Raw genomic sequence first — 19,694 nt, forward strand, 5'->3', positions numbered from 1 at the left:
TTGAAGAAAAGATTCCTGCATTGCAGGGGGTTGGACTAGATGACCCATGTGGTCCCATCCAAATCTACAATCCTATGATTCTATGAACGAGAGCCGTTCACATTGGCCATCACTTAATTTATTGACGTATTTTCACTTGCTGGAGAAAAGGATGGAAAAAGAGCCGGATTCTTAATCAACCAAGTTTTGTAAACAGACATTCCATCAGTTCTCCTGGACCTAGGATCCCAATCTGGTAGAGAGTCAGTAGAACGGGGCGGACACCCACCCACGTCAACATCAAGGAGAAGAAGTTCCCCTTGCTTTGGCTAACTCTAAGGGGTTTTTTTTATAGCACAGAATATGGGAACAGGCCCTGCTAGTTGAAGGGAGATGCCATACAGGGGTGGACTGCCATGTTAGGGCCTTGCCTACTGGGGTGAGAAGGGAATTCAATATGCCCTCTAACCATTAGGCCACACTACCCAGGTTAGTTTCTGTTCACTCCATACCAGGGGTTTCCCCAATGGTGGTCAGTGGTCCACAAGCTTCATTCAGGTGGTTCGTGGCATACTTGTAAAAATAAGACTTAAAGATTACACAGCATCCAGCACAGCGCATTGCAATTGCTACATCTGGCAGAAAAACTATTAAGTGGTACATCAAGACCCTCAGAAGCTTTCAAGCAGGGGAAGAGAGGGAGAAAGTTGGGGCACCACCACTCTTTGATTAACTCATCACCTGCAATTAAATCTTCAACCTTCGTAAGGAGTAGCTTGGTGGGGCTTTTTTTACCTCCTGTCCCTCTCTGTATTACAATGACCCCTTTGCATTTTTGATTAGGAGGTAGAGAGAGAAACCAAAAGGGAGGGCAGCTGTCACTTCTCTGTCTCAGGAGCTCAGTCAGATATCTTTTTACACCCGCCTGGAGCTTTTCCGGCTGCACACAGTGACGTATTTACCACCACATCCCATGTGCTCCTTTTTTGCTTAATATCCAGTCTGATAAAGGAGTCTTGGTGAAAATTTGCCCACTTTGTTGTTCTAGCTGGTCCTGGGGTCCCTCCATACTGGTGTCTTTCTGCAAGTGTATTCTGCAACGTATCATTGACGCCATAATCATGCATTAGCATGTCTGCCCCAAAACATTTGCAGACACTAACAGTATTGAAGTGGGACTGCGTATAACCACCTTGATTCCATCAGGAGCATGAATTATCATAAATAAAAATAAAAAGGACATCTGAAGTAAAGAGTAAAGTAAAGCAGAGCCAGTGTGGTGTAGTGGTTAAGAGCGGTGGACTCATAATCTGGTGAACCGGGTTCGCTTCCCCGCTCCTCCACATGCAGCTGCTGGGTGACCTTGGGCCAGTCACACTTCTCTGAAGTCTCTCAGCCCCACTCACCTCACAGAGTGTTTGTTGTGGGGGAGGAAGGGAAAGGAGAATGTTAGCCGCACTGAGACTCCTTCGGGTAGTGATAAAGCGGGATATCAAATCCAAACTTTTCTTCTAAAGGTACTATACCATTTCTTTGATAAACAGTATTTTATGTGGTAATACTGATTTCTGCCAAAAGAGGGCTCCCTTCTCCTTTCTCTTATTGGTTAGTTGTCTTTCCTAGACAGGCTCAACAAGTGGACAATTATGAACAAGTAATATGTCCCCTGCTTAATCTTTTTTTTGGGGGTGGGGGAACTCACACCAACCAGAAAACTATGGGACTAAAGTCTTGGCAGTCACATCCTCCTACCTCTTCCCTGACGCAACGGGAGGTAGGATACACGCCGGTGATTAAGGTCGGAGGGTAGAACAGCCCACTTGAAGGAAGGGATGCCCATGCCTGGAAAACCTAAAAGGGGAGGGAAATGATTTATTTCTATATATCGCATCACTGAGGTGCCCAAGAGCATAACACAGTTTAAAAAGGCAAAACTATCAGGAGGCGACATATTTTACAAATCCAGGAATAGGCCATGCCAAAAGCATTCTGAAATTGCACATTTTAAAATGCAAAGCTTCTGCTAATTATTTGCTAAGCAGTGTACAGAAAAGAAATCATACAGAACAATAAAATCGTCATAAAACCAAACAGAAGCGGAAACGCTACTGTAAAATGCCTGCTGGAATAATGCTTTGTCATGCGCCTGAGCAAGAGCTACAATTCCCAGAGTGGTTTAACAACTGGCCGCTCTTCACAGGGAATTCTGGGAGTCGTAGCTCTGTGAGGGGAGACAGCTAACAACTCTCAGCACCCTTAAGAAACTACACCCTGCCCCCGCAACGATTATTTGGGGAAAACCATGTCAAGATAGCTCAGGTGGTAATGCATGAGACCCTTAATCTCAGGAACATGGGTTTGAGCCCCACGTTGGGTGAAAGATTCCTGGATTTCAGGAGGGTTGGACTAGATGACCCTCGGGTCCCTTCCAGCTCTACAATTCTCCGATCCTCTGAGCATGTCTGTTTGAAGTAGCATCGCAGCACTTTAAACATATGGTGTGCGTGTGGCCTTAAAGACCACCCCCCCTTCTCCAGAAGCCCCAAGAGGCCCAAGCCCCTCACCTCAGCGCCTTCCGCTCGAGCTTCCTCCACCAGGCCCTCGATGGCGTGCCGCTGCTTCTCGCTGACCAAGGCTCCCAAGTCCACGGCCTTGTCCAGAGAGTCCCCCGCGCGGAGCTGCCCCATTCGGCGCTTCAGGCGTTGAACAAAGTCTTTGGCAATGGATTCCTGCAGGAGCAGCTGAGACCCGGCACTCTGGGCCTGAGCAGGGGAGGAAAATGCCAACATCTTGAGGGAATTGATTTAAACCGAATTAATACTCCCCCCCACCCCCCAAAAAAACCCTGTTGCACTCTACAGTGGTACCTCGGGTTACATACGCTTCAGGTTACATACGCTTCAGGTTACATACTCCGCTAACCCAGAAATAGTGCTTCAGGTTAATAACTTTGCTTCAGGATGAGAACAGAACAGAACAGAAATTGTGTGGTGGTGGCGCAGTGGCAGCAGCAGGAGGCCCCATTAGCTAAAGTGGTCTTCAGGTTAAGAACAGTTTCAGTTTAAGAATGGACCTCCGGAATGAATTAAGTACTTAACCCGAGGTACCACTGTATGTGGTAACACCTGCCCAGCTTTGGAGAAACATTTTCTCTTCCACATGACTGAAAAACCTGTCAGAGTTCCTACTACGTCAGGGGTGAGGAAGCACTTTAAACCCAAGGGCCACATTCCTTTCTGGGCAACCTTCCCAGGGCCACACGCCAGAGGAAAAAAGGGAGTGGAGCAACCTTTGTAGCAAACAGTTCTTTCTACAGTTCTCTCTATCCTCCATCCAGGCAAGGAAGAAGCATTATCCAGAGTTCAAGGACTTCATTCCAGCCAGGCAAAAATGCTCAAGGGGTGGGTGGGCAGTAGGGTCAATGTTGCCTGAAGGAGGGAGTGTGGCCTGAAAGAATCGAGAGGCTTGGGAGGGCCGCATTCAGCTCCCACTCCTCAGCAAGAGCCAAAACGCCTACCAGAGGCCTGGCAAAATGTAGGGGCTGCCCCAGACCTGCAGGCTACTAGGTGCCAACTCTGTGGTAGAAAGGGAGGGGCCCCAGCGGTATGTTAATTCAATAAATAATAATAATAATAATAATTAAAAAATGCCTGTTCTAGGCCTCAGTCTGCCTACCCCCAGTTCAACCTACCTGCCCCCAGTTCTGCCAGACGGCATCTACCAGCCCGTCAACGGCACTGTCCAGGTCAGCCGAGTCAAAGACAATGAAGGGCGACTTCCCTCCGAGCTGCAGAGACAGCTTCTTGCCAGTCCCAGCGGTGGTCCGGCGCAGGCTGCGGCCCACCTGAAGCGATAGCAAAGGGTCTGTGCACATGAGAACACGGCTTTGTGCGTATTTAAGGCGGCACACTTGTTTTAAAATATTCATGGGCCGCCTTTCGGAGCATCACTTTGTCAAGGCCGAACAATTTAGAATTCGGCATTGGAAATAGCAAGCCCTACATATAACTCTCTATCAACGTTTAATCGGTAACGGGCAGCAAGGCGGAGCTGTGCTGCTCACCAGGCCTCCCTCCATCAGAGTCGCTGTGGCATACCGAGGCGGAGAAGGGGAGAGGAGAGGTTAGCGCGGTGAATACCTGCTGGCAGGAGCACCGGATTGGCTCTGCCAAGGAGTTTGCCCCGCGCCAACCTTGCCGCCCCTCCTCCACTTGGTGTGCAGAAGCAACCCAGCAGGAAAGAAGTCATGTGCCGGCCGCGACCGCATCAAAAACATAGGAAATGGAAAAGCAAACTTTCTGCAAATCCATCAGCTGCAAAGGAGTATCCCAACTGCACTCATGCATAAGCCACAGGGACAGAATGTTGCAGCTCTCTGAAGGGTAATGGATACCGGAATTGTGAGGCCCCAGACCAGGCCTATTGTAAGCCACTTCTCTGAGGGGAAAGAAGCACTCACCTCAGCAGAGCCAGCAAAGGCCACTTTGTCAATGCCTGGGTGGGCGGCCAAAGCTTCTCCCAGACCCTGGTCGCCTGTGATGACATTGAGGACCCCCGGAGGGAGCCCAGCCTGGGCGCAAATCTCAGCCAGGAGCAGAGCCGTCAGCCGGGTGGAGCTGGCTGGTTTCAGGACTATGGTGTTTCCTATATGGCAAGAAACGAGGGGCAGGTTGAGGGGAAGAGAGAGAGAGAGAGAGAAAAAAGGAGAAGATGTGAAGTAGAAAGCAAACAAAATACCCAGCTTTGTAGTCTGCACTCTGCCCTGGTCATGCTGTACTGGCAACTAAGGAAACAGAGCAAAGACTAGAATCACGCATTCTGGTCCCCCGTTTTCTGTTTACAACCTTGCTTGCTAGGGATGCAAGAAGGCACATTGTTTTCCCTTCAGCTGGAACTAGGAGATTCACATCCATATGGGGATGCAGGAATGTGACCGGTTAAAACTAGTGAAAAACACTCCAGGCCACAGAGGCCACTTGTGCCTCACAGGGGTGCCAATTTGAATAAAATATTGGCGGGCCCAAGTAAGCCCTGAATAATTGATCACCAGACATGCTGCATGCACACCACTTGAAAGGCAATGCTCAACAACTTTGTGGGGGGTTGGCCCCCTCAAATATTTTACTGGGGAGGGGAGCTGAAGGGACCTCGGCCCCTAGGAGTTGGCTCCTATGTTCCAGGTGGATCCAGGAGTTATCCCAACAGGATACACTGTGCCCTGATATTTTACAGCTCCAGTTTTCACGTCTCTGTTTTTTTTAATAGTAAAAAAATAAGCCAGCATGTCAATGAAATATAAACAATTTTTATGCCAAGTTGACTTGGGAGGGCGCCTGCTAAAGGTTTGCAAAAGTATGAAATGGTGTGGAAAGTTGGGGAGGGTGAGAGATTCTCCCACCCTCCACATCCCCACTTGTCACTAGAGCTCAAGAAAACTGACAGAACTGTGGAGCCTTCTTCCAAGTCGGCCGGCGAGCAGAGCAGAGATTTGAACCCGAGTCCCACCAGCTCTAGTCCAACCACTTTGCCCCTTTTCTCAGGGTCAACAGATGCTTCCACTGCCCCCCCTCCACTTCACATACCCATGGCCAGCGCCGGACACACCTTCCAAGTCAAAGTCAGCAGCGGGAAACTCCTGGGAATGAGAGCTGCCACGACACCTATTGGAGGGAAGGTCGGGTTTTTATCGGACCTCTGGGCACAATTAGAAACCGCAGTGTTAAAAAAAACAGGGAGAGGGCAGTGAGCTGAGGTGCTGCCATGTTCAGCGGGGAAAGGTGGGGCAAGGAGGAGGGGGTGGAGGCCCCACTCTGCCCTGGGAAGACTATCCAGCCCCTCCAACTCACCAAGAGGCTTCCAGCCCTTCATCTCCACCTCCATCAGCTGGGCCCAGCCGGCATGATGGTAAAAATGGCGGACGACCAAAGGCAGGTCTGCATCTCGGGCTTCCCGGATCAGCTTCCCGCTGTCTAGGCTCTCGAGGAGACCGAGGAGACGCTGGTGTTTCTGGATGGTCCTGGCCACGCTGGGGAGAGGGGGAAGAAGAGATGGCTGCCAGTCAAGTGTAAGTAGGCCTCAGAGGATACCCAAAGGGCCTTTGTATGTTTCACAGTAAAAAGAGGGAGCTGTGACACCTTAAGAGAGGAAGCAGGTCGCCTGTTTATGTGAGAGATGAGCATCCAAAATGCTAAGTACAGTGGTACCTTGGGTTAAGAACTTAATTCGTTCTGGAGGTCCATTCTTAACCTGAAACTGCTCTTAACCTGAGGTATCACTTTAGTAAATGGTGCCTCCTGCTGCTGCTGCGCCGCCACCACACGATTTCTGTTCTCATCCTGAAGCTAAGTTCTTAACCCGAGGTACTATTTCTGGCTTAGAGGAGTCTGTAACCTGAAGCGTCTGTAACCGGAAGCGTTTGTAACCCGAGGTACCACTGTAAAGGGCTGATACTCACAAGGGCTGCAACATTCCAAGAAAGGACCTTGTGAGGTCCGATACCTTGTGCCTGAGGCAGTTGTGTAAATTTACACAGTCATACCTGCTAATAACAGTCTTTTTGTGTTGTTAAGAGCAGCTGAGCAGTAGGCCTGATCTATTCAGCCACTGCCTGCCTGGGAATTAGTCCATGTCTGTAAGAATGCTAGTCTTGCCGATAAATCTATATATAACACATTAGTAACGTAGGTAATACCTGCCGGCCTTTTACGTGTATATTGAATCTAACAAGTGCAAAGGGCACTGTGAGTAAAAGTTATTGTTATCCAAACTTTGAAAAAGTGCCTTGCACAGTTTTTATAGGAGGGAACAAAAGAAGCCTAGGAAAAGTTTTCAAGAGTCAGAAAAGGCCACTTACTTGTACAGGTGCCGGGCCCGGACGTGGCCAGGGAGCTGGCTCCAAGTTTTGAACGCTTTGGTGGCAGCATCAACCGCTGCGTCCACGTCTTCTGTGCTGCCCTGAAGGGTGGTGGCCAGTGGCTCCCCTGTGGGGTGTGGAAGAAAGGAGAAGAGGTCTCTCTCACCACTCCCAGGGCTGGTTTTATAGCAACTCTGCAAAGGCATCAGCACATTGTGGAAGGAAGGATGCAGAAGCCATTTCAGGGATGGGGAATCTGTAGCCCCTCCAGATGTTGTTGGCCTGCAGTTCCCAGTATCCTTGACCAGGCTGGCTGCGGCTGATGTGAGCTGGAGCCCAACAACTTCTGGAGGGCCACTGCTCATCCCTGTTTTAAGCTAAGAAGAATCCAGCAGTTGAAGACGACGATGAAGACAAAGAAGAAGGAGAGAGAGAGAAGAAGAAGAAGGTTCTAGTCCTCACTATTTTGGTCAAAGCAGTAACAGCCATTCCAGTTTGGAAACAAGAAAGGCAATGGAGGTGCCACTAGGCCCCTGGAAAAAGACTACACCTGGGTAATATCAATACTCAGAAACAGCCTTTCAGTCTCAGCTTACCTTGGTTAATAGCTCTGCAATGTGTTCCCCGCCCATCCTAACCTTCCCTGCCCAATCCATGCCAATGAGCTCTCAGAACCAAGATATACAAATATACAAATAAACAGCTTGGATCTAACCATTACTACCTTCAGAAGATAAGGGTATAGGAGGCTCCTTTGCCAATTCCCCTCCCCCCCCTGCAACACTTTCCGCCATCCAAAAACCTGCTCCAGAGGGTTGTCAGGGTTGGGTGAGGGACCCTCTGGAACAGGGTAGGAGATGGTGCTGGGGACTGAAGAGGGAGCTTCCCCGCCTCTTTCCACCAGGAAGAGTCCCACTGCTAGATCAAAAGCCTTGTATGGATGGAGGGCAATATCTAGATCCAAGCCACTGCTTGCACAGATAGCTTTTTCTTCTCTGAACATCACAGGAACTGAGCTTTAAAATTCACACAAAGAATAACAGACAGCCCCCCCCCCCAGACACCCCTGCAGCTTTTTGGAACTCTATGTTAAAAAAAAAAAAAGCAGCGTCAGATTCTGTCTCTTAAAAAACCAGGAATATTAATCTGTTTGACAATTTGACAGCATCTGAAACAGGAATGGACAGAAGGCAGTTTGGGATCCACTGGGAGACCCCTGGATGATCTGCAAGAGACCTTTGGGATATTGTGGTGTTATTGCAATGAATTCTGCCTACATGAGGCTGCTCTTGAAGACGACTCAGGAAAAGATATTTGTCCGAAATGCAGTGGGCAGGTTACTAGCTTTTAAAACAGCTGCCTTGGCTGCCACTTTGTTTCTGAGTCAAATTCAAAATGCTCACATTAGTGTTTAAAGCCCTAAAAAATCAGGCCCCACACAGACTGCCTCTTTCCCTACAGAGATCCCATGGGTGTAAAAATCAGTGGAGGAAGCTCTTTTGGTTGTCCGCAGAAGCTTGGGGAGAGGGCATGCTCTGTGGCAACCCCTAAGCTGTGGAGCTCATCTCATCTGCCTCTACCTGTGGTAGGATTCTTGGTGGTGCAGGTCTCCCTTCCGTCTGGCTTCAGCCATTCTCCGCCTATGAAATGCCCGAAACTACGGCCGTGGGATTCCAGCCAGGTCTAAAAATTAAGGGGGCGGGGAGAGAAAACAAAAAATTAAAGGGACACCCAGGTTTGTGAACTCCATCTTTCTTCTTTTCAAACAGACCTTAGAAACTTCAATGTTTCACCAAAAGCGTGCTGGGCTTTTAAAACCGCTGCCGTATTTAGTGTTGCAATTGGATGCTTCTACATGTTTTTAAGAAATGAGTTTAACTGTGCCTGTAAGGCTGCATAAGCCCTTCTTAAACAAGCAAATAGAAGATGTCTTCCCCACATTCTTCCTCACATACAAAGCAATTCCAAGATATGGCCACAGACCCTCCAAGTGTCCCTATTTTCCAGGGATGTCCCTGATTTAGAGAAGCCATCCGGTTTCTGATTTGATCCCAGAATGTCCCACTTTTCTTTAGGATGTCCCTATTTTCATTGGAGAAATGTTAGAGGGTATGGAGCTATCCGATCCCCGAGCCACCTGAAGGAAATCCTGTATAGGTAAGTTTTGTTAATGTTTAATTATGTTTTTATATGTCGGAAGCTGTCCAGAGTGGCTGGGGGTCCCCAGTAACATGTGTGGGTATAAATGGTAAAATTATCATTGTGGAATGGGATGTCTCTATTTTCATTGGAGAAATGTTGGAGGGCATGTGCTGGTGACAATTCACAGGAAGTATTCATCCACCCCACCCCACAACCCAAAGTACTGCCATATGCAAATCTACACATATCCAAGCTATTTATTAATGGATCCAATCAGCTAAAGCTTAAACGATTAATCAACCAACAGCACAATCCTGTGCAAGCTAATTTGGAACTAAACCAGATCAAAGGAGCTTATTTTTTAGGTTGAGTGAACAAAGGACAGCAGTGATGGAATTCTTTAATGAAGCGAAGAAGAGGCCATAGCTCAGCGGTAGAGCATCTGCTTTGCATGCAGAAGGCCCCAGGTTTGATTCCCGGCTTCTCCGGTCAGAAAAGAGCCCTGCCTGAAACCACTGCTAGTCAGAGTAGACAATGCTAGATCAGGCAAGAGTCTGAATCAGTGTAATGTGACCAACAATGATGCTAGAATCTGGCAGGAGAGGGACACCCAACCACATGCTTTGGTTCAACCCCTGGTTGAGAGCCAGTGATGGGGAAAGACCACTGACCCCCCCCCAGGGTGCTGCCAGACAGAGCAGACAATACTGGGCCAGGTGTAGGGACGGGAGGATGAATTTGTTCAGTCTACACTTCAAGCCTAATTTGCTAAACCTCAACTTAGGCTAGGTACACAACATACATTTAAAGCATGCACACACACAGAGCAAGAATCATGGGAGCTGTAGTGTATCTCTCAATGTGCTACAATTCCCAGCATCCTTAAACTACAGGATTATTGGGTGTGTACGCTTTAAATACAGCCATTTATTTGGATGGAAACACAGCTACCGATAGGATTAAATCTGTGATGTGGTTTTGGTTCAGAAAACGGGCAAAAAAAAAAAAGGAGGCATATTTTCTAGAAAGGAATACATAGAGAAATGTGTATTTTTTGGAAATGCATATAAAAAGCATGTTTTTAAAATGTGGATTTTTGGGTGCGCTTCTTTTTATAAAAAAAGATCCACAAAAACCGGGAAGACGACTGAGCACACGGAAAACTGAACACAGAAGACAGATGGGCTGATGGATAAACAGCCTGGTATTGAGGCAACTTGCAAGGGCCTTGAGACTTGCGCCATCACTGGGTCGGCCAAAGGCTCCCAGCTGACTGCGCCCCAGACCAGCCTCTCGATTTGATGAGGCAGGAGGGAGTTGCAGTGTGTGCTGCTTAGAGACCCCCGGCGGAGACGGAAGTCCAGGGGTGTTACCCTGAATGCTCAACTTTTCGTTTACCTATCCAAGGGTCTAGAGTCTATTCCAGCTATAGGTGGGTGAATGCATGCATGCTCTCTTTCTCACTTGCTTTGCCTATTGTGGGCTGTTGTCTGGTCATTATGTGCTTGCTGTATTTTGACAGATCCACCTGCCTCTGCACGCCAGAGACTCAACCACATTGGCAAGGTCACTTCAAGAAGAACACATCTAGAGAAAGAAACAATCTACTGCCACAATGACTGCATGGGTCTCTGCTTTCTTTTTTGTTCACGGTCTCTACTTATATTTTGTTTAAACGATCAAGGGTCTTAAGGCTACAGCCATTCATGGAACTGCCAATCACAAAAGAGGCTGGCCCATTAAGGCCAGTGGGGCACTGCCCCATCAACCTCACTCTGCCCTCTGCCGATCCCCACCTGCCTGCCTTCTTACTGACAACAACCAGTCCAGAGGATGGCCTCCTCCTCCTCCTCCTCCTTAGTCTCAATGCTGACCCTCAGGGAAGGGAGGGCAAAAGTAGAATTAGCTGGCCTGCTATTGTCTCTGGCGCCACCTACTGACGGACTCCCTGCCTTCCGCCCTACCGACACAATGGGCACCAACCACTGCCGACTTATCATAACCCTGAGATCACTGGTTAAGAGGCTTTTAGAATGTTTTCAGATTTTTTCCAAAAGCTGTTTTCAGGTTTTATTTTAAAAGGTTTTATTGCTGCTGTGCCTGCTGCTTGGGGCTCCTTCGGGAGGAAGGGCAGGATATCTCTCAAATAAATAATAGCAATAAGATCAGAGAGGCCCTAAGAAAGGGCACTTTGGCGATCCTAAGGAACTGGGAAAAATTGACAGGGTGGGGACTGGGGATCTGGAATCCTGGGTTCTCCAAAAAAGGAGCAGAGGTCCTATCAGGCTGCTACAGCGCAGGCAACCTTTAAGAGGAGGGGCTCTTGAATGCTGGTGTCTTTCCGAGGTCCTCCTTCAGGGTCCTTGCAGAGCTCCCTGCTCCAGCTCTCCTCCTTGACTTGCCGAGGCCCATCTGCCTCCTTGCTGTCTCCCGCTGCCTCTCGCTCCTTCTGGCTCTTGGCCCACATCTGCCGGATCCAGTCCATCTCGGCTGTCCACAGCCTCCGGTCCTTCTCCCGCTGGGCTTTCTCCTCCTCCCACAAGCCCTGGAACAGCTTCTCCCTCTCCCGGAAGTGTGCCCGGATGTCCCGCACAAGATCATCGAACTTGTCTTCCCGGGGCCTCTTCCTCCTGTTGCGGAGCTGAGCCAGCTTCTCCCGGGTGCTCAGCAGGGTCCGTGGCCTGGAGAAAACTGCAGGGGGAAAGGGAAGGAGTTATTTAATTTTTGTAACATGCTTTATGTGGGGCTGCCCTGGTACCTGCTCTAGAAGCTGCAGTTAGTGCAAGGACTGCTCACAGCAGCAAGCTACCAGAAACATGTTCCTTATCTGCAGAGGATCGCTGTTGCCAATTTGCCAATGGGCCAGGTCTGAGGTTGTGGTGATGAAAGCCCTAAGGAGCTTGGGCCAAACTCAAGCAAGCTATCTTGAAGCTGGATAGCTCAGTTGGTTAGAGCACATTGCTCACAATGCCAAGGTTGTAGGTTCGATTCCCCGCAAGGGGCAGCTGCATTCCAGGAGATTGGACTAAACGATCCTCAGATTCCCTTCCAACTCTATGATTCTATATGTGATATCACATACCCTACCCAGCCCAATGCCACCATTGGAGGAAATAAAGCATCACCGATTCTATATGAAATAGCACCACCATCAGGTCAGCTGATAAAACTACACATAAACCAGGATAAAATCCAACCCATCTCTAAGAGGCAAACTAAGGCCTGGGGACCGGATATGGCCCAATCGCCTTCCAAATCTGGCCTGTAGACAGTCTGGGAATCAGCGTCTTTTTACATGAGTAGAATGTGTCTGTTTATTTAAAATGCATCTCTGGGTTATTTGTGGGGCATAGGAATTTGGGTCCCCCCCCTTCCAAAATATAGTCTGGCCCCCCAACAAGGTCTGAGGAACAGTGGACCGTCCCCTGGCTGAAAAAGTTTGCTGACCCCTGGCTAAGAGCCTCAGTGCAGTACAGGCAACTGCCGATCACTTCAACTTGCCTGTTTACCTCTGGCAATTAAAAAATAATAATTGTGTAAAGTTGAGGAGGGTTGGTTTTTTTCCTCTTCCTCTTTTCTCCTGGCCAACAGCTTGCCCACATGGGTTACATGGATTAAGTAACCTGCAAGGCTGCTTTTATGAAGCGTAGCTGTGAATTGTAGATTGGCTTCCTTACGTTCTCCCAGAAAATATTTAAGAATTGGAAAACAATCCAATCACAGCCCAAGCAGCATTATATTGATTTTTTTTTAAAAAAGAGCAAGATGGAAAACAGTGGGGCAAGAATGACCTCATAAAGACGCAGTTGGTTCATTCATCCTAAGAGGCCCCTGTGCCTCTTTGCTTCTTAGACAAGCTTTGTACATAAGCCCACTAACGTTATTAGCCTGCCTAAAACAAATGTGCTAGCCTTGAGGGTGGGGAGGGGAGATACAGAGAACCCCACCCTCCTCCTGCAGAAGCAGACTGCATTTCTGTGAAGGGGCTTCCCTCATCTGGAAGCTTGTCTTGTTCCTGCACTGGGCACAGAGGATGGATGAGGTTCCATCACTTCTTCACCAACCCACTCACTTGCCTGCCTTCCCGTCCTTGTTGCCCAAGGCAAATGGGTAACGCCTTAAAATACAAGGCTCTATTTTGCATGCCAATGATATTCCACTTACTCTGATCATCCAGATATAATACAGTAGCAAAAACAGACCATGGAGTAACAAACTGATACCATGAACGGGATGCAAAATTGTTGGGTTTTTTAAAAAAAGAGTGATTTCAGCATATTGGCTGGGATATTAATAGGTTGGTATTTTTTATGTTTCCTGGCTTTTTAGCCTGGATCGGCTCCAACACACATAGATATATCAGGAAAGCTTTCAGGATTTTAAGTTCAGCATCCCTTTGGCCATCAGAGCCCAATAGCCAGCACATGTCTAGGTTCCTATTATGAGAAAAAAAGACTAGGCAGAGACCAGTTCGAAGGAAAAGGTTATGGGCCAAATTGCAAAACATTGGAAGACAGAAGATCTACCCACTGTGGAAGACTGGCAGATGCAACTAATTGACTACATGGAGATGGCGGAGATGACTGGCAGAATCCGAGACCAGGGAGAAGAGCAAGTGGAAGAAGATTGGGGGAAACTTAAAATCTATCTGCAGAAATATTGTAAAATTTCTGAATGTTGATGACATTGAAATGAATTGTGGGGGTTCTAGCAACAAGATAAAATCTAAGATTAAACCAACAACAGGTAAATTAAGGCTATGAATTTGCTGAACTAACTTTGAAAAGGGATACAAGAACGGGGGACGCGAGGAAGTCAGGAGAATATGTGAATTTAGGATCTAAAATTAAGAAAGAAGTAATTTTTGTGTTTTTCTTATATGTGCTTTTTCTTTTTGTTATTAGTCTTTAATGTATGTATTTTGTATTTTTGTGCTTAATGTGTGTATTGTTGTATTTTGTAGTATGCATTTGTGTCTATCTTTTTCTTGTTCTTGTCTTTGTATTTTTTCTATATTTTGTAAAATACAATAAAAACTTTTATATATATATATATATATATATATATATATATATATATGCAGGTTTTGGTGTCTTCGGGTGTCTTCCCGTGTAAGAGTTGGGGTGTCTAGGCGACGTTTCGACGAGGTCTCACTCGTCATCTTCAGGCTGGTGCTTTCGGCTTCTTGTAACTAGAACAGTTCTTGTTACTAGCTCTGTTCTAGTAACAAGAAGCCGAAAGCACCAGCCTGAAGATGACGAGTGAGACCTCGTCGAAACGTCGCCTAGACACCCCAACTCTTACACGGGAAGACACCCGAAGACACCAAAACCTGCATTCCTGTACCCGTGAAAATCTACGAAAGCATATATATATATATATATATATATATATATATATATGTAGGTTTTGGTGTCTTCGGGTGTCTTCCCGTGTAAGAGTTGGGGTGTCTAGGCGACGTTTCGACGAGGTCTCACTCGTCATCTTCAGGCTGGTGCTTTCGGCTTCTTGTTACTAGAACAGAGCAGGATCTCAGTGTTTGAGTTCCTATAAATACTGTTGAGGGGGTGGGGTGTATAGCCTCCAACGTTCAGGGCAGATAGGAAGTTCCTAGGTTAATGTGCCTTTTCTTCTTTTGTTCATTAATTACTTGAGGGATATCTTGAGTGATTACTTGAGTGATATTCTGAGTACCACTTAGGAGGGTCATTAGGTGTGGATTAGTTGCTAAAGCTTTCGTGTCTTGACCTCTTGACCTTGTGAAGAGTTTTTCTGAGAAGATGGCTGTACTGCACTTAGTTGTGCTCTGGCTTGGCTTCGTGTATAGGGGCGAGCTGTGGTTTTGTGCCCTGTGCCAGCCAGATCTGTGTAGGGATTGCAGGGGGGTGCAGCATCCGGAGGTGCCACTATGGTTTGGCTACTGGATGGTGTCTGTAATTTATCTGTGGAGAGGGTCTGGGTTTGGGTCTGGTGTGGTTGATTGGAGATGGCGTTCTGTGTGCCTCTGGTTCTGGTGTCGGTTTTTGTGGGGAGGGCTAATTTCCAGATGTCTGGCAGGCGGGACGTGTCGTCACGCTTGTTCATGTTGTGAGGGTGTTTCTCTATCTCGATGGCTTCCATGATTATTCTCTTGTGGTGATGTTCCATGTTAAAGAGCAATTTGGAATCTGCAAAATTAATTTCGTGTCCTGTTTCTTTCATGTGTTGGTAAAGAGAGGAAGTTTTTTCTTCTTTTTTGACGGCATTCTTGTGTTCTGCGATACGTGCATTTATTCGTCTGTTTGTTTGTCCAATGTACGTGGCTGGGCAGACTTTGCAGGGTATTTCATAGACCCCTTGGTTTTCTAACTGGATTTTATCTTTTGGGTTTCTGAGGATATTGGCTATTTTTTGGTTGGTGCAAAAGGCTGTTTTGATATTGTGTTTATGGAGGATTTTGCTAATTTTATCTGTAGTGCCCTTGATATAAGGAAGGAGGGCCATGCCATTGTTTTCTTCTGTGTCTTGGTTTTTGGGGGGTGTTTCTTTTTGGATTAGCTTCGTAACCCTGTTTTGCTGGTATCCGTTGGCGATTAACACATTTGAGAGATTCTGTAACTCAGTTGTCAAGTGGTCTTTGTCAGCCAGACGTTTGGTTCTGGAGATGAGAGTCTTGGCTACGGAGTTTATTTGTGCAGGGTGGTGGTGTGATTGTGCATGTAAGTAGCGGTTGGTGTGTGTTTTTTTCCGGTAGATAGAACTCAAACACTGAGATCCTGCTCTGTTCTAGTAACAAGAAGCCGAAAGCACCAGCCTGAAGATGACGAGTGAGACCTCGTCGAAACGTCGCCTAGACACCCCAACTCTTACACGGGAAGACACCCGAAGACACCAAAACCTACATTCCTGTACCCGTGAAAATCTACGAAAGCATATATATATATATATATATATATATATATATATATATATATATATACCGAGTCTGACCCACTGGATGCGTCTAGCTCAATACTGTCCACACTGACTGACAGTAGCGCTCCAGGTTATCAGGCAGAAATCCTCCCAGCATTACCTGCAGATGCCGGCGACCAAACCTGGGACTTTCTGCTATGCAGAGCGGATGAATGACCACTTAAGCAACTCAGTGCCCACGGAAAGGAGGGAGTTTGAAAGCCAGACAGGAATCCTGGGCATACTGGAAGGTGGTGATGCCTAGCAGTTGTCAGCAGGAAGGTGAAGGAAGGACTGCTTAGGAGCCTTAGGAAAGGGATGTAGTGCTTTTGGAATCCTGAGCCTCAAGAAAGGTAGAGGTGGCCAATAGTGTCAAGCCAGACAATCAGGAAGGCAGGTGGGTGATGGGTGGGAAAGAAGCTGCCAAGATTTCCTGGGTTCTCCAGTAGGAAGTGGGTTTAGCAGGGATGCCACGTTGGGAAGGTGGGTGCAGGAAAAGGGAGTTTGGCCAGGTCAGGGGTCTGCAACCTTTAAGACAAAAACAGCCACTTGGACCCGTTTCCGAAGGGGAAAAAAAACTGGGAGCCGCAAAACTCGTCATTATAAAAATAACTTTTTTGTCACTTTTTTATTATTTCTTCGTTTGACCCCTCAGAATTACTCCTCCTCATAGAAATAAACATTAAATTAACAAGTTACCTTTTTGTGTCCAGTATATCTGAAGGAGCGTCTCCACCCCCATCGTTCTACCCGGACACTGAGGTCCAGCACCGAGGGCCTTCTGGTGGTTCACTTCCTGCGAGACGCCAAGTTACAGGGAACCAGGCAGGGGGCCTTCTCAGTGGTGGTGCCCTCCCTGTGGAACGCCCTCCCATCTGATGTCAAGGAAATAAAGTACAGTACTATCTGACTTTTAGAAGACATCTGAAGGCAGCCCTGTTTCGGGAAGCTTTTAATGTTTGATGTATTATAGTATTTTAATATTCTTTTGGAAGCCGCCCAGAGTGGCTGGGGAAGCCCAGCCAGATGGGCGGGGTATAAATAAATTATTATTATTATTATTATTATTATTATTATTATTATTATTATTATTATTATTTGTGTGTGTTCTTCACTCCCCTTCAAAACAGTGACCAGCGTACATGCCCCCTTTCAATGCAGTGACCAGCGTACATGCCCCTTACAATGTAGCGGGCAGGTGGGAAGGTGACGTTGGGACGGTGCATGACTAACGCACGCACCGCCCCCATGCGACGTCACAGCCAGTAAAGCGCCCGCCACAGTGGGGAGTGTCGGGACGCACAATGCGCCTCCTCCCCTCGCTAGTATCTGCCCCGGAGCCGCAGCAAAGGTGTAAAAGAGCCACATGCGGCTCCGGAGCCGCGGGTTGCAGACCCCTGGGCCAGGTCATCAGGGTTTCCCGGGCCAGGCAGAAAGAAGCCATTTATTGGGGAAACCTTTGGAGTGGAATTGTGGGGAAGCTATGAGAGACAGGATTCCTGGCTTCAGTGTCAATAGGAACAGAGTGCAAGGCAATTCTGACAACCCTGGCATCAGGGCTGTAGCACCAGGGGAGGGCTGGATAGAAAAGGGCTGAGGACCAGGACTCCTGGGTTCTCTGAAGAGCAGCCACAGGATATGTATATATAAAATCACGTGTCACATATAGTCCTCCTCCCCGTCCCATCCAAAAACTCCACCTCTCGCTCCACTCACCTCTCCGGTTCAGCCCTGGTCTCCAAGGAGCCTCCAAGTGCGCCCGGCTCTCCCGGCGAAGGTGAGGCTGGTCCGCCCCGCCGGGGGTCTCCACGTGGGCGTCCTCCTGGCCGTAGAGGTAGGCTCCCCCTCCGCCCCGGAGGCCGCTCTCTTCTCTCCCGGGACTTTTCTCCTCCTTGACGATCCCGCCTGCCACGTGGTGGTGGAGGGCCGGGTCCTCGGAGTGGAGCAAGCCCCCGACCCCTGCCTGGGAGGAGGAGGACGACGAGGCGGCGGCGGCCGCTACCGCGGAGGAGGAAGGCTCGCCCTGCGGATCCCCGTCGCTGCCGTCGGTCACGGACACCTGGGTCCACGCGTACTCGTCCTCGTGGAGCTCGGGGTCGAGCTCGGGGTCGCTCTCCTCCTTGATCACCACCTGGCACCAGGGCGCCGCGCCTCCGCTGCCGCTCCCGCCGCTGCCCAGGATGGCGTCGAGTTCGTGGAAGAAGCGGCACCTCTGGCGGGCGATGCCGTCCTGCAGCTTGGCTTGCTTGTAACTCTTCTTCAGGTCTTTGCCTTTGGTCCGGCACTGGTCCTCGTCGCGGAAATAGCCTTTCTCCGCCATCCGCTCCGAGATCCACTGGTAGACGTCGGCATTCCGGTGGCAGCGGTTCAGCTGCGTCTGGATCCCTTCCTCCCCCCACAGGGCGAGGAAATCCAGCGTCTCCCGGTGGCTCCAAGTGGCTGCCCGGGTGCGGGGCACTTTGGGGCGATCCGTGCTCTTGGGGCCCAGGAAGGAAGAAGGGGAAGGCGAGGACATGCCCGGGATGGGAAAGGACCGGCGATTATGATAATAATAATAAAATAATAAAAGCAATCATATAATAAAATGAAATGGAATAGGGGGTCCCCCCCGGCTCGGTTTAATGAGGAGCCTAACCCCGGTGCACGCTGGGATACAGCCCCCTCCCTAACCCAGAAGACCGAGCGAGGCGGAGTAAGAGGGGCGGGTACCTCCGCGGTAGCACGTAACCCGAGGTGGGACTTACCACGGGCGCGCTGGCCAATGGGCGCGCAGTATGCATATGACCCTGATTCAAATCGGGCCGCTCGGCCACGCCTGTTGGAAGAGAACCTCTCTTTGCCCCCGCGAAGCAGAGAGCGAGGCGCTGAACCTCCCGGGGAACCCAGGAGTCCGAGCACAGCTTCGTCTACCTCGCCTCCTTTGGGCGCTCTGCTCCTTCAACGCAGCAGATCCCTGCACGGCACGGACTGGTCTCCCCCGCCCTCCTCCCAAGGATAGCTAGTCTAGCTGCAGCTCAGCAAGAAAAGCATAGTTTGGGGCTTGCATATCCGTAGTAGTTAGTTCATGTGTTCTCTCAAGGGGCGGAGTGGATGTCCTACACGGGGTTGGGATGCAGAGGTGCATTGACATTCAGACGAGACAAGAGAGAGAAAGGAGCGAAGCGGGAGCTTTGCCAGGATTCGAGCACGGGCGAGACTTTGCTTCCCATTCTAAGGGTGTTTTGTGCGCTGCAGCAAGGATCGGCCGGAATCCTGGGTTCTACAGGGGATCCCAGCTCTCTTAGTTAGAGCTGACGTTGCAGCACGCGCAGGTTCTTCCGCGTCCCTTTTCCTAAATGCAGACTTAAATAACAGTAATAGTTGAAACGTGCCGCCGTGAAGAGGGAGACCTTTAGAGCTCGGATGGTCAACGACACCCACGTGAGAGGCGGCGAGTCCAGCCAGCAGAGACCGCTGGCTCAGCAGAGGAGCGAAGGTCAGGGCTGGAGAGCGGCGGGGAAGAGAGGGGCAAAGACCAGGGCAAAGGGCGGCGGGTTCTGGGGAAGGAAGGCAGACCCTCCCCTAGACCCTCCTGTTTGCAATCTACTCCTGCTCCCACCCTGCTTACTAAATAGCCTTTGCTTTTGAAGAAAAGAAATCCACACTTTTCTCCTCTTCCAACTTCTCCCTGAATTCCTACCCCCCACTGGATCCCTCTCCCGCGCTCTCCTCTTCGGGGACCCAGGCGTCCGGGGGGCGCCTCCCAGCCTGCTTCCCTTACCTGGGCTGCCCCAGTGCCCTCTGGGAC

The 19,694-nt window shown here is 49.1% G+C and overlaps 1 protein-coding gene across 2 annotated transcripts in view; it reads right to left on the minus strand.

The window, feature by feature from the left end:
* The window catches only part of ALDH16A1 (aldehyde dehydrogenase 16 family member A1), a 51,102-nt gene extending 31,472 nt beyond the window's left edge, over positions 1-19,630 (minus strand). Inside the window, exons 1-10 of one of the 2 annotated variants that reach the window (XM_081168293.1) lie at positions 17,624-19,613; positions 11,280-11,665; positions 8,413-8,515; positions 6,833-6,959; positions 5,826-6,004; positions 5,562-5,639; positions 4,439-4,623; positions 3,671-3,823; positions 2,544-2,741; positions 1,732-1,830 (exon numbers count right to left, since the gene is read on the minus strand). In XM_081168293.1, the coding sequence (XP_081024419.1) occupies positions 1,732-1,830; positions 2,544-2,741; positions 3,671-3,823; positions 4,439-4,623; positions 5,562-5,639; positions 5,826-6,004; positions 6,833-6,959; positions 8,413-8,515; positions 11,280-11,665; positions 17,624-18,422 (2,307 nt within the window). In that variant the 5' untranslated portion in view covers positions 18,423-19,613. Of the gene's footprint in view, positions 1-1,731; positions 1,831-2,543; positions 2,742-3,670; positions 3,824-4,438; positions 4,624-5,561; positions 5,640-5,825; positions 6,005-6,832; positions 6,960-8,412; positions 8,516-11,279; positions 11,666-17,623 lie in introns of both variants that reach the window. The other variant, XM_081168294.1, reaches the window with a different exon arrangement.
* Positions 19,631-19,694: the final 64 nt, after the last annotated feature.

This window comes from Podarcis bocagei (genome assembly GCF_964188305.1).
Source record: "Podarcis bocagei genome assembly, chromosome: 13".
NCBI lineage: Eukaryota > Metazoa > Chordata > Lepidosauria > Squamata > Lacertidae > Podarcis > Podarcis bocagei.